Source organism: Gregarina niphandrodes (assembly GCF_000223845.1).
Source record: "Gregarina niphandrodes unplaced genomic scaffold scaffold00037, whole genome shotgun sequence".
In the NCBI taxonomy this organism is placed as follows: Eukaryota; Apicomplexa; class Conoidasida; order Eugregarinorida; family Gregarinidae; genus Gregarina; species Gregarina niphandrodes.
The window spans coordinates 22,997-36,026 of NW_011645806.1; the positions used below are offsets into that span (position 1 = coordinate 22,997).

Genomic DNA, 13,030 nt, shown 5'->3' on the forward strand with positions numbered 1-13,030 from the left:
CTGGTATTCCACCTCTGGTACACCACCGCTGGTATTCCACCTCTGGTACACCACCTCTGGTACACCACCGCTGGTATTCCACCTCTGGTACTTCCACCTCTGGTATTCCACCGCTGGTATTCCACCTCTGGTACACCACCGCTGGTATTCCACCTCTGGTACACCACCGCTGGTATTCCACCTCTGGTACACCACCTCTGGTACACCACCGCTGGTATTCCACCGCTGGTATTCCACCTCTGGTATTCCACCGCTGGTATTCTAGTCTGACACTTATACGTAGATAAATGCTCATCTGCTTGTGTGTGGTAGATTGTTTGATGGAAACGCCGGAGCATAATCCGGGTTGTCCAGGTGAGGCTGAAAGAATAAGGTCTGTAGGAAGCAGTATCTCAATAGTCAATGTACCATTCTTTACCAAACCTATATCAAGGATCGTCGAGGCCGGTTTATCCGTTTCCCGATCATTTGGGGACTTGGCCGCCAGACAGTATGGCGTAACTGCCATACCAGATCTAATCCAAATTGAAATCCAACCGCAGCAGCCTGCTTCGGGCAATACAGGCAATAGATACCCAATTTTGTTGGTCCTGGCCAGTGATGGACTCTGGGACACTGCCACATACTTGGATTTACTGGAGCACATACACAATACCCCGCAGTCCCAACAGAAACTGTTGGCCAAAACCAGAAAATTAGCCGAGATTGCATGGCGGAGAAGAATTGCTGCGGAAGGTAGAGCTGATGACACAACCATCATTGCGGCACTACTACGATAACTTTTTGCTGATTAGTTTCAGCAAGCTCCTGCAAGACTCCAAGCTACCTTAAAGAGACCTTAAGTTACGGGGTACTTCATGATGTTCGGTGTCTTTGTTCGCGCTGTTTGCTCGATCGGCAACACGAACGTGTTTGCCAAACATTTTTGCAACATATTCGGGTCATCTCGAGCGTTACAAAGAGTAGCGCACTACGAACAATGACGTTGACCATATTAGTATGGTATGACCATTTTACTATGGTCATACCATACTAATGACAATTTCTATATTGTTGTCGAGTTCGCTCACAACTTGTTTCACTCAAAGGATCCATTATCCCAAACGAGCACGTCCTAATTATTACATCCTAATTCCTGTGTCAATCAGTAGTGGTGATTACTATTCGTGTTGGTAGTTTCAAATATTTTTTTGATGAGCCCAGAAATACAACCAAACTGTAACCCACTAAGGGCGTATGAGAAGCACCGCCGACGACTGTATGATTGCCTCGACGGATACCATATAACGGATGCGGAGATAGACCGAAGTGTGACGGCTTTCTTCAATTTATTGATAAGATGTCCATTATTACCATTGGCGGAGTTGCGTCAATGTTATTCGGTATTTGAGAAGCAACTACCAGTTATGATGCGCGAGGCCTTTACTCAAGGCATAGCGAGTTTGGAAGCTGCTTTGCCCAGGAAAAACGCGGCTGGAGGAACGAATTCGTATCCGAGTGAAGGAGTGGGTAGCACGAAGAGTGCGAAGAGCACCGACTATATACATCGCCACTTGGACAGGAATGGAGTAGGTTTTGAACGAAGTGCATATGACAAGGCTAGCAGTTTTGACAGACCTAATTATGAGAATACTTCCTGTGATCCAAAGACTGATCCAGTAAGGGCAACGGAGCTACTCAGGGGAGCTGACCTGATTCGAGAAGTCGTGCGGGGTACTGATAGCCAAGTAGGACAGGAGACTAAGATTCGGTCGGCTGCGGGGACTATATCGGGTGCGACTGTCGGAACGAAAATTAAGCCAATAATTTCTTCAGGAACGGATAATGAAATCGTAATTCTGGACGAATACTGCGCCAGCTTCGACGAGCAATTACAACAGGTTGTACAAGACCTGCATTTTACTTTGTCTACCTGTCCTGAGAAACCGTCTTTCGTGGAAGCCGTTCTCGTGCGTTTCTTCCATGGCCAGGTAGTAGCCTGTTTAGTCGAGGTCCAAACAATGCTGCAGTGTTACTTGGAGGTAGAGGAAATGTTCCACAACAGTGACCTAGATGTAGCCGGTTTGGTCCTCCACAATAAAAGACCAGAGATGGACCCGGAGCAGCTTTTGTATTGCGCGAGGAGTCATCAAGGACTCAGGGCTAAGAATCGGTTAGTGCTTAACCTGGTTAAAGGATTACGGGCTCACTTCCCTTTAATCAACAACTGGGAATATTTGGACATGTCAATTCGTCGCCTTTCGCAACTCAGCAAAATTCCCTACAGCCAAGTGACAGACCATGCCAGACAGCTTTTATTGCTCCGGAGAGACGGGCCCCCCTTTCAAGAACGAACACGCGAACTCATCGAGGCCTTGTGGGACTTAATGGACTCTCCCAGCTCCAACGGCGCAGTGGTCAGCCATGTGCCGCCTAGCACCCCCATGTCTCCAACCGCCTTCGGCGGACTATATGGCTACCGCCTCAGCCCCACTCCAGGCAGTGGTGGGCTCTTCCTGCCGCTTTCTGGTGGAGGTCACATCCTCAATGCGCCCGGCAGCGTCTGCACCACCGGATCCAACCATGCCAGTGGTTGCAACAGCACCAGCCTTGGTCTTTGCGCCCTTGATCTTAACCGATTCCCGACCGAGTCGCTAGTCGTCGCCTTATGCCATCAGAACAGTGAAATTCAGAAGCTCGCTCTACAAATCCTCGTTCTTAGAATTTACGGCGTGAAACCCGGCAAGGTTAATGAATTCATCGTCAGAGCAAAAAGCGAATCATGGGCTACAGACAAGGCAGACGACCGAAGTGCAATTCGTGGTAAGCCTCTAATCATGCACTTGCAACCTCACGGCCCCCAACACGACCGCCTTAGGTATCACTAACGCGCCGAAGTCCTTCCGGAATGGTCGCTTCACTCTAACTTTCGTGGCGCACACACGTGTGCGCGAGCGCATCTCCATAGAATTACCCTGTACTTCTCTCAGATGTAGATGAATGTACGTCAAAGGACGTCCAGGCCGAGAACGGGTTGATTGCGGTGTGGTCACATGAGAGCTTGTTCAATTACGATTGGTTGACTGCTAACTGCGATATTCTCAAGGACGATTGTTGTGGCGCAGACAAGGAAGGTTACCGGCCGGACAGCAACGGGTCTTTGACGAGTCGTGTGGAGAATGGTCCGGACACGAACCAGCGACTGAGTTCGCGCTACGTAGCGGCTGGCAGTCGGTTGCATCACATGTTGAATGCGTTCGGCGCTTCTGCGGAGGCGGGGGAGAGCCACGGTATTAATGGTGGGAGATTGCAACAGACCACTGCGTTCTTGATCCACTCGCCCCCTCCGGATAAGTTTGTGGCCGAGTTCCGTCGCTGCTTGACCGAAATCCGTGAACTTCAATCCCATATGCCAGACCCGCCGCCAAGCACCGACGGTAAGGTGTTGCTTTGTGTAGTAGTGGACGTGAGTAAACCGAACACCATTGATTTCCGGGGTGCATTGAATAGTTGCACGGACTTGCTCAGTGCGCTTCAAACGAACCTGGTGTGGGTGAGTTACTTGTGCCAAGAAAATTGTTTTGTTGAAGCGGACACGGAGCCGACCAGCGCCTTCAGTGACATCGGCCTTTACGGACAAGGAAGCGGTGTGAGTAGTGGTATAGGCACGAGCGCGGGTGTAGGTAGCGACTTTGGTGGCGCTAGTGGCCGTTTGGCTAGCGGCCGTTTATCGAACAAGACAGATCTAGACGATCGCTTGCCTGCGGAGACGCCATCATTGAAGTTCTTTTACTACCGGAATGTCCGCGAGTTGCCTTACCACCGGAATATGAATAGTACGGCTGATGAGGAATGGGAGGAAGAGGGAATTTTGAGGAACTGTGAGATGCCACTGTTCCAGTATTTGGAATTGAAGCGACTAAGTCGGTTCAAGTGTATCAAGTCGACCACGAACGGCAACAGTCATGTACACGTAATCAAGGGCATTCCGAAGAATACGAATGAACAGGCGAGTCGTTATTTTGTGAGGATGATTGTGAATGTTGCGAAACCTTTAACCAGCGAGATGGGTTTATTTGAGCAGGAGCGTGTCTTTGTTAGCGGGTTAAACTTTCTGCAAATGTCGCTGAGAGAGGCTGCGAGGCCCAGTACTAATAATCACATTCTTATTTCTGTACAGTATATTAGTGACTCTATCTTAAAATCGAAGAAGAACCGACCGGCGGAAGAGCCTAATTCGGTGAAGTTGACCCCGAGTATGGCAGAGCAAATAGCTAGAGATATATATGAGCGGTACGAGAAAAGGTTAATAAAGTTGCATGCGACTACAATCGAGTTTCGGTTTAAGACTCGGGGCGTCGGGCAGATAAATCGGGAGCACGGGAGTCCGGCTTTGACGGATGGTATTTACCCGTACCGCATAATCCTGGAGAATCCATCGGGCCAGAGTTTACGTTGCCGGCGTTACGTGGAAATCCAGAACCCGAGCACTGGCGAACGGGTGTTTGCTGCGTTGGATTCGGGAGATGCGCTGTCAACTTTAATTCTCAAGTCGAATCCCACATCCACGGCGGTTAACTCGAGCAATAACGAGGACTATGACGGCAAACCCATAGACACACCGCACCCGTGGGCCGGTCGTTTGGAATCGAAGCGGTCTGCCGCGGCTGCGTTGCAAACAATGTACATATACGATTTTATAGACCTCTTGGAGGTTGCGGTGCGTAATATGTGGCGCCGATGTCCAAAGTATTTACTCGGGACGGGAGAGGAGGATGCGCACCCGGGAGGGGAGGTGGAGGCGGGGCCGACGATTTTAGTACCAGACAAAGTGGTGGAGGTGATTGAGTTGGCTTTGGATAAACGAGGCGATTTGCAAGAGGTCCTGCGGCCCATTGGGCAAAATGACTGCGGTATGGTGGCTTGGAAGGTGTTGTTGCGCACTCCAGAGTTCCCCAAAGGACGTCGTCTAATCATAATTGGAAATGATGTCACATACGCTATGGGCACCTTCGGTGTGCAGGAGGACTTGCTATTCCAGCGGGCCTCGCAGATGTCACGTCAGCAAGGCATTCCGCGTATCTACATCGCCGTAAATTCTGGCGCACGGATGGGTCTGGCACCGGAAATCCAGCAAACGTTCCGCGTAGAGTGGATAGACCCGCGCAACCCGAAGCAGGGCTTCAAGTTCATTTACTTGACGGACGAGGACTACAAGGCATTGCCGCCGGACGTGGTGATTGCAGAACCAATGGAACATGCCAGCGAAGGCCAAATATGGCGCATCGTAGATGTGATCGGACAGCAGATCGGGCTCGGCGTCGAAAACTTATGCGGTTCGGCGGCCATAGCCGGCGAAACGGCGCGTGCGTACAAGGAGGCGGTGACCATCACGTATGTGACCGGCCGCACAGTGGGTATCGGGGCATACTTAGCGAGGTTAGGACATCGGGTGATCCAGAAGGAAAACGGTGCTCCCATTCTCTTAACGGGTTTCCAGGCGCTGAATCGGCTCATTGGGCGACATGTGTACACTTCGAACAATGAGATCGGCGGACCGGACGTGATGTTTAAGAACGGCGTCACGCATCAGGTGGTCCGGACGGACCTGGAGGGGTGCGAGGCGATACTGGACTGGCTATCGTTCGTGCCAGAGCACCGTGAGGGGCCTTTGCCGGTGATGATTGACCCAAATGATCCTATCAGTCGGCGGATCGAGTACCAGCCGAGTTCGCTCACAGACGACCCGCGCTTCATGATGACCGGCTGTGTGGACGCGAATGGACGCTGGCTGGGCGGCTTACTGGACAAGGGCTCATTCCGCGAGGTCATGGAGGGCTGGGCGCGTTCAGTTATTACTGGTCGTGGACGGCTGGGTGGGTTACCAGTGGGCGTTATTCTGGTTGAGACGCGGGTGACGGAAACGTTGATTCCGGCGGACCCTGCCATGCCGATGAGTAGTGAGCAGCGCTTGACTCGGGCGGGACAGGTGTGGTTTCCTGAGAGCGCGTATAAGACGGCGCAGGCGATCTACGATTTTAACAAAGAGGAAATTCCGCTGCTGGTGGTAGCTAATTGGCGAGGTTTTTCCGGAGGACAGCGTGACATGTTCCACGAGGTGCTGAAGTTCGGCAGTATGATAGTGGATGCGTTGGTCGAGTACCGACAGCCGTGTCTGGTGTACGTACCGCCCAAAGGAGAACTGCGTGGTGGCGCATGGGTCGTTGTAGATCCGCGGATAAATCCCGACCACATGGACATGTTCGCAGCGCCGGACTCACGAGGCGGCGTCATGCAGCCTAATGGGACCGTCGAGATCAAGTTTCGTGACAAGGCCTTACGGGACGCGGCAATCCGGTCGGATTCAGAGCTGCGACGCATTACGGACGCCATTGCGCTGCTGACTCGGGCGGGCGTAACCAGCGGCGACGCACGACTAATCCAACTTGAAGAGCAATTAGGTCGTCGACTCGAACACATAATGCCCGTAATGCGACAAGTTGCTGTGCACTTCGCAGATCTTCATGATACCGCCATACGGATGAAAAGAAAGAAAGCCATCACAAACATTGTGTCTTGGGAATCCAGCCGACAAGTATTCTACTGGAGATTCCGACGACAACTCATCCTTTATAATCTACGCAATGAAGCCATCAAACATAACCCAAAACTCACTATACAACAGGCACAAAAACTTATCTGCGACTGGGCCGCCGAATCTGGACACTGTTCGGACAATTCTCAGGAATTCGTCCAATGGGCTTGCCGCTCCATTCAAGACCTCTCACGCAGATTACATGCACTCCGGCAAACTTACATTCGTGACCGAGTCGTCGATCTCTGCAAAGAGTCACTTACTGCCGTTGTCCAAGGCCTCAAACAAGTTGACAAAAACAGTTATGATCGACTCCTCTCCATCCTGCAAAAAAGTACACACTCATCATGCACCCACACACACCCATCATGTACCCAAGACTGAACGCCATACACCCTGTGTCAAATGCCGGTGCCACACACCAAGTGTCAGTTTCACACCTAAAGTGCTGGAGTGCATTCTCTGACCCACATTCATGGTCACATTTCATGGTCACATTCATGGTCACATTTCATGGTCACACCTCATAGTCAACAATGACGCTGTCGTAGACCGGAAGTCTGATATGAATCAAGAGCCGACCAACGCGGACGGGCAGAAGGCAGCATTGGACACTATCACTTCGGCAGTGTCTCATTAGCACTGTCGCGCTCTGCACTGGAGTAAGACCAGGGGTTTTTCCTTCCGGGAGGAATCCACTTGTTTTCCCTTTCCCTCTCGTGTTAGGTCTTTTCGATCCGCAGTCTTGGTGAGTCTTTCCAGGCACAAAGGGAAGTGATAAAAATTGAGACTGCAGCCGATAGTGGAGCGGTTCTGGTTGAGATTTATGCGGAGACGGAGAGCATGGTAGTTGCTCTGCGGGTAGCTTCTTATCGGGTTCTTTGCCTGAGCCGGCCGGGGCTTGAGTGAGGCGAAACGGATGAGAACACGAGACTTCGTCGGACTTGCATGCATCAAGGTTATTCACAAGTGCACGCTGCCACCCCTTGATGTGTAGAGGGAATGTGTGGTATGGGGGACCGGCCAAGCGTATCATCCGACAGGTCTCGCTCTCACTGGAACCGCAAGAACCGCTCCCGCTCACTGGAACCGGTAGGCAAGAACTTCTTGCCTACCTGTGAGGTGGACATGAAACCGGAGGACTTGATGTTCCGGAGGAGCATAGAGGGCGAGAAGGTGGTGTTCCCGTGCATCAAGGAAGTCCCGGGTCCGATCTCTGACGCGATAATGATTCGATGATGATGGAGCCTCTTGAGTGGGTACTTTGAGGATTACGAACGAGAGTTGACAGACTAGTGTGCGTCTTAGTTGGCAAGAGTCGGCTGGTTGGGCCGTTCATTCCGCCTGAGTTGGTGCGGGGCGAGGACTACTCGCTGGCGAGTGACCTTGTGGGCAATTAAGGTCATTTTATTCACCCTGATAACTGGAATGTCCCCGGGTAACGATGAGCTAAATGCTGTGGGTCTCGTCGACCCCAGAAGACGCCCGGACAAGCTGGAGCAGGAGGGTTTACGGTGCCACCGACGGAAAGCAAATAGTGGAGGTGACTTGGTCGTTGACAGACTTGGGCGATCGCTAGTTTGTGGTGACGCCGTCTTTGGACAGATTACAACACGGGGTCGTACTTTGATGGAAGGTTTTCCTTAGGAGCATTGGTTTGTTTTCCCTGCGTGTGTTGGATCTTTTTCGATGCGTTATCTGAGTGGATGGTTCCGATCTACCGTGCCTCAGAGGGAAGTAATGAAGTTGGTGGTGCGACCGATAGTGGAATATTTTCGATTTGAAAGATTGATTGCTGGTGGAGGTGGCGAAGGTAGTGGAAGTCGGATTGCGAACAGTTTCTTATCGGGCATTTTGCCGGAGACTGGTTTGAGCGTGGCGAGGCCGATAATATTTCAGGGACGCGAGATTACATCTGGTTTGGAAGTGTGCATAAAAGTTATACACAAGAGCACTCTGCCAACGTCTACAGGTGGTGAGAGGTTGTGGGGTGAACTTTGCGCGAGGATATTGCATCTTCATTTCCATCCCAATTTCCTCATGACCTACGGTATTCTCGAAGATGCCGAACGTTATTACCTTGTCACCGAAGTGCTAAAGGGGGGTGAACTCTTCAACTTCCTATTGCAAGAGGTCAGCGTCCCCGAGGAGCTGTGCAAGCATATCATCCGGCAGATTCTGCTCTCATTGGAATTCCTTCACAGCCATAATTTTGTCCACAGGTAGGGAAGGACCCTTGGGTGGGGAGGGACAGGAACTCTTGCGTGGGAAGGGACAGGAACCCTTGGGTGGGGAGGGACAGGAACCCTTGGGTGGGGAGGGACAGGAACCCTTGGGTGGGAAGGGACAGGAACCCTTGGGGGACCTTGGATTCAAGGTGCTCAGTTCATGGTATTGTGCTACAGAGACGTGAAGCCTGAGAACTTGATGTTTCGGCGGAGCATAAAGGGCGAGAAAGTCGTGTTCCCGTGCACCAAGGAAGACCCGGGCCCCATAATGATGGAGTCACTCAGTCGATACTTGGAGAATTACGAACTGGTGTTGATAGACTTTGACACAGTACGCATGCTGGACATTCCTAGCCACGAATACAGCGACTGGCAGGGCAGCAAGCGTCGGCTGGTTGGGACGTTCAATTACATGGCGCCTGAGTTACTCCGTGGCGCGGACTACTCCCCGGCGAGCGACCTGTGGGCAGTTGGGGTCATTTTGTTCATCCTGATGACTGGAGTGCCCCCGGTACCGATGAATGAAATGAGGTCGGCCTCATCCACTTTGGAGACGCTCAAGAAGGTGCAGCAGAAGGGTATCAACTTCGACGCCTACCCTCTCACGTACTTTCCCCAGGCCCGGAGTCTGTGCATCCAGCTGCTCCAGTTCCAACCGGAGTATCGCCTGTCCAGCGCCACCACGGCACTCCAACACCCCTGGCTGCACAGCTCCAACTCGCTCTCCGCCAAATACTTCGTCTCCTCCAAAATACAGGCCTCTGTCTTCGCCAACGTGCATCCCAATCTGCTGACTCTTCCCAAAGTACCCAGCAACTCAATTCTCACCACCCCGCAGCCACCCAGGCTGTACACACCCACGATGAAAACACGGACCAGTAGCGCCGCCCGGGCCACCACCGCCTCAGACCTCGACGTCTCTTGACACGCGTCGTCAACTTCCCGAAGACTGCGAGAGATTCAATCCACCCGGAGTGCCTTGTCTGTTCGAGTCCGGAGTCACTTGGTCTGCCCTCCGCCTTATCCGCTATACTCTGCTCCGCCCGAGTCCGGAGCCATCCGATCTGCCCTCCGTCACATTCGCCTGACTTGCTGTTGGAAATACGACATCATTACACCACCAGTTGTCGGACCGTACGGATTTGGTTGTCCCGGCTCCCAGCTCTCGCTTGTTTGGTTTGTCCGACTCAGTTGGTTGTGGTTATCTTTTATAGTGCCGGCCGGTTTATATTGCTAGTTGATGTGCTTTTTAAGTCCAATATTTTTTACAAAGTCCCATGGGCAAAGTAACGGAACACAATATGTTGCGCGCACACGCGTGTGCGCTCGTTTCAGTGGGTGTATTGTAGGATTATTATGCCATACTCGGGGTTCCCAAGACTGCTAACACCAAAGACCTGAAGAAAGCATTCAGGAAAGGGGCAATGCAATGGCACCCGGACAAACATACGGAGCCAGCTGCAAAAGCGAAAGCCGAAGAAAAGTTTAAGGATATAGCTGAGGCATACGATGTCTTGAGTGACCCCAAGAAGAAGGAGATTTATGATCAGGTGGGAGAAGAGGGACTGAAGAATGGTGGTGCCCCAACCGGCGGATTTGGCCCTGGCGTGAATGCTAGATTTACCACTCACTATACTGGAGTTGATGCCTCCGATATATTCTCCAGGTTCTTCGGAAACAATGCGAATTTCTTTGACGATGAGTGGGGGTTCGCAACCGACCGGAGAAAGAACGGTCGTCAGCAGACTCCAGACAGCCAGAACAACGAGATAGAGCTGTCAGTTAGCCTGGAAGATGTGTACAAGGGAGCAACGAAGCGGATGAAAGTAAATCGCGCGCGATTCACTACCCAGGGTATCCGTCGAGACGAAGACACGATATTGAACATTGATGTCAAACCCGGCTGGAAGGACGGTACCAAAATTACGTTTAACGGGGAGGGTCAGCAGGATAGCCCACATCAGAAGCCCGGCAACCTAATATTCCTCTTGCGAATTGTCCCGCACCCGCGGTTCAGCAGGCAGGACGACCATCTTATCTACACTGCTAAGATTTCTTTGAGGGACTGTTTTATCGGCACCACCGTGGAGATAGACACTCTCGATGGTCGCAAGCTCAGAGTGGATGCCCCTTCGATCATTACCCCCAAAACACGCCGAGTTATCGCCAGAGAAGGAATGCCATGCCAGAAAACAACCGGAAGAAGAGGCGACCTAATCGTCGAATTCGAAATCGTATTCCCCACGTAAGCACCCCGCTTTTGCCCACTCCCTCCGTCAACACACGATACGAAATGCCTGCAGCCAATTGTCAATGAGCCAAAAGAGTGCCATCGTCGCTGCACTGACAGAGCCATGCGGCTAGCTGGACTTTTGTGACCGACTTCTGGAGCGCAACGGAACAAAGCGGGACTGGGGAGGGCAATCAATTAGAGCTGTAGAATTGTCGTGAATTGAATTAGCCCCCACCGCCACGCTCCAGGCAGATTGCTATGCTCGCCTCGCGTGAATGGCGGCGTTCTAGAACGAACGCTTTTTAAGCCTTCTTCTTGACCTATTCTTGTATCTAATCGACCATTCAAACTCATTGGATGTCTCGGAGGAGTTTTTAAAAAATGATCTAGCTGTCGTTCTCGAGGTCCATGTGTAACTTGTTCTGCGGAGCTCATGACCACCTGAGGACACTTGCATTCACGAGGCCCATCGGTGCAGTTCTCTTCACACACGCATACGGGAGCCGGGGTAGTGACCGTCGCAGGATTCGTCGTCGGACCTGGAGTGGTGGAGAAGCAGTCGTCGGAGCGGAAGTAGTGGCGGGAGTAATCGTCGGAACGGGGGTGGTGGTGGCAGCGGGCGTGGTAGCAGTAGTTTCAGCAGGGGCAGGTGTCGTAGTGTTGCAGACATAGTCCGAGACTTCAACCACGGCCTTAACAACAACTTCAACGATATCACTGGAGTCCGGTTGGATGTACTGGAGGAAGGACGCTGGTTGGCCCATGTAGGTGGTGATGAACTCCGTCCATCTTTCTACTGCATTCGTTTCTACCTGGGGCACTAGGACCACAACATTAATATTGTATGCTTTCAGGACTGCGGCAGCCTGTGCCATAGTAGGGTAGTCACAGACTCTGCATTGGTTTGTGATTGAGATATTGGTGATATCGTCAGGGAACGTAGGCATGCTCTAGGGAAGTCCGGGCTCATCAGCGAGATAGTCGTCCCAGACGCCATTGTAGAAGTTGTAATCTTCGGGATCATGGGGAACTGCATCAGTTGAAAGGATGACCAACCATGCGCCTGTTTGGGAAGAATAGTCCAGGGTGGTTAGTCGTCTAGTGTTCACAAGGGCTCTCCACCCAGCACTGGCGTCCGTAGCCACGTTGATAAGAGCCTGGAGCTGGGCCTCGGGCAGATCTCCACCTCCACATGCGTACAGAGTGTTGTAAGCCTTTTGGAAGGTTTCGGAATCCGGGACAAGACTGTTGGCGAGCCTGTAGCAGAAATCATCTGGCTCACCCAAATCCCTGTAAGGCTTATCCTGGAATTCGGCAGCTCCGAGGTACGATCCCGGATTCTGCTCCAAGACACGCTCAACAACCGTTGGGATGTTGGAAGCCACGTTAGGCAAATCCTCCAGAAAACGTTTAGTGGTGTCCCGAAGGATCATCACATCAACGGGGAGCAGACAGGTTGTAGAAGGCAACAATTGTGAACAACTTCATTCTTAACTATACACAACTATAAACTCAAAATAAGAGCAAAATTTACCAATCCGTTTGAGATAGATAGACGTTGCGCATCCTACCAGAAAGCCGACAAGACTTTCCCTTTGACTTTATCGTACCATTTTCGGGTCTGTAATTGACCATTTAAAATCATTGTTTTTGTCCAGTTTTGCCTTCAAAAATGATTTAGCTGTCGTTCTCAAGGTCCATATGCAACTTCATATGCCTTCTACGAAGCTTGATAACCACGGCAGGACAGTCACACGCACAGGGCCCATCAGTGCAGCTCTCCTCACATTCGCATACGGGAGGTGGGGTAGGGACGGACGCAGGAGTTGTCGTCGGAGCGGGAGTAGTGGTGGGAGCGGGAGTGGTAGTAGGAGTAGTCGTCGGAGCGGGAGTGGTAGTAGGAGTAGTCAGTCGGAGCGGGAGTAGTAGTAGGAGGTAGTCGACCGGAGCGGGAGTAGTCGGCCGGAGCGGGAGTAGTAGTAGGTAGCGAGTTGC

The 13,030-nt window shown here is 51.8% G+C and overlaps 4 protein-coding genes across 4 annotated transcripts; all 4 read left to right on the forward strand.

Annotated features, from left to right (window-relative positions):
* Positions 1-320: 320 nt before the first annotated feature.
* Positions 321-779, forward strand: GNI_137950 (protein phosphatase 2C; the record flags this gene model as incomplete). Its single annotated transcript, XM_011134171.1, has 1 exon — positions 321-779. The coding sequence occupies one exon, from the start codon at positions 321-323 to the stop codon at positions 777-779; it is 459 nt and encodes a 152-aa protein (XP_011132473.1).
* Positions 780-1,193: 414 nt separating this feature from the next.
* GNI_137960 (putative acetyl-CoA carboxylase) lies at positions 1,194-7,214 on the forward strand (the record flags this gene model as incomplete). Its single annotated transcript, XM_011134172.1, has 3 exons — positions 1,194-2,802; positions 2,970-6,908; positions 7,105-7,214. The coding sequence occupies 3 exons, from the start codon at positions 1,194-1,196 to the stop codon at positions 7,212-7,214; spliced, it is 5,658 nt and encodes a 1,885-aa protein (XP_011132474.1).
* A 1,049-nt stretch (positions 7,215-8,263) lies between these two features.
* On the forward strand, positions 8,264-9,727 carry GNI_137970 (protein kinase domain protein; the record flags this gene model as incomplete). The annotated part of the gene is made up of 2 exons (XM_011134173.1): positions 8,264-8,796; positions 8,980-9,727. The coding sequence occupies 2 exons, from the start codon at positions 8,264-8,266 to the stop codon at positions 9,725-9,727; spliced, it is 1,281 nt and encodes a 426-aa protein (XP_011132475.1).
* Positions 9,728-10,079: 352 nt separating this feature from the next.
* On the forward strand, positions 10,080-11,051 carry GNI_137980 (chaperone DnaJ; the record flags this gene model as incomplete). The annotated part of the gene is made up of 2 exons (XM_011134174.1): positions 10,080-10,088; positions 10,152-11,051. 2 exons carry the CDS (start codon positions 10,080-10,082, stop codon positions 11,049-11,051), a joined length of 909 nt encoding a protein of 302 aa, XP_011132476.1.
* Between the last annotated feature and the right edge of the window lie 1,979 nt (positions 11,052-13,030).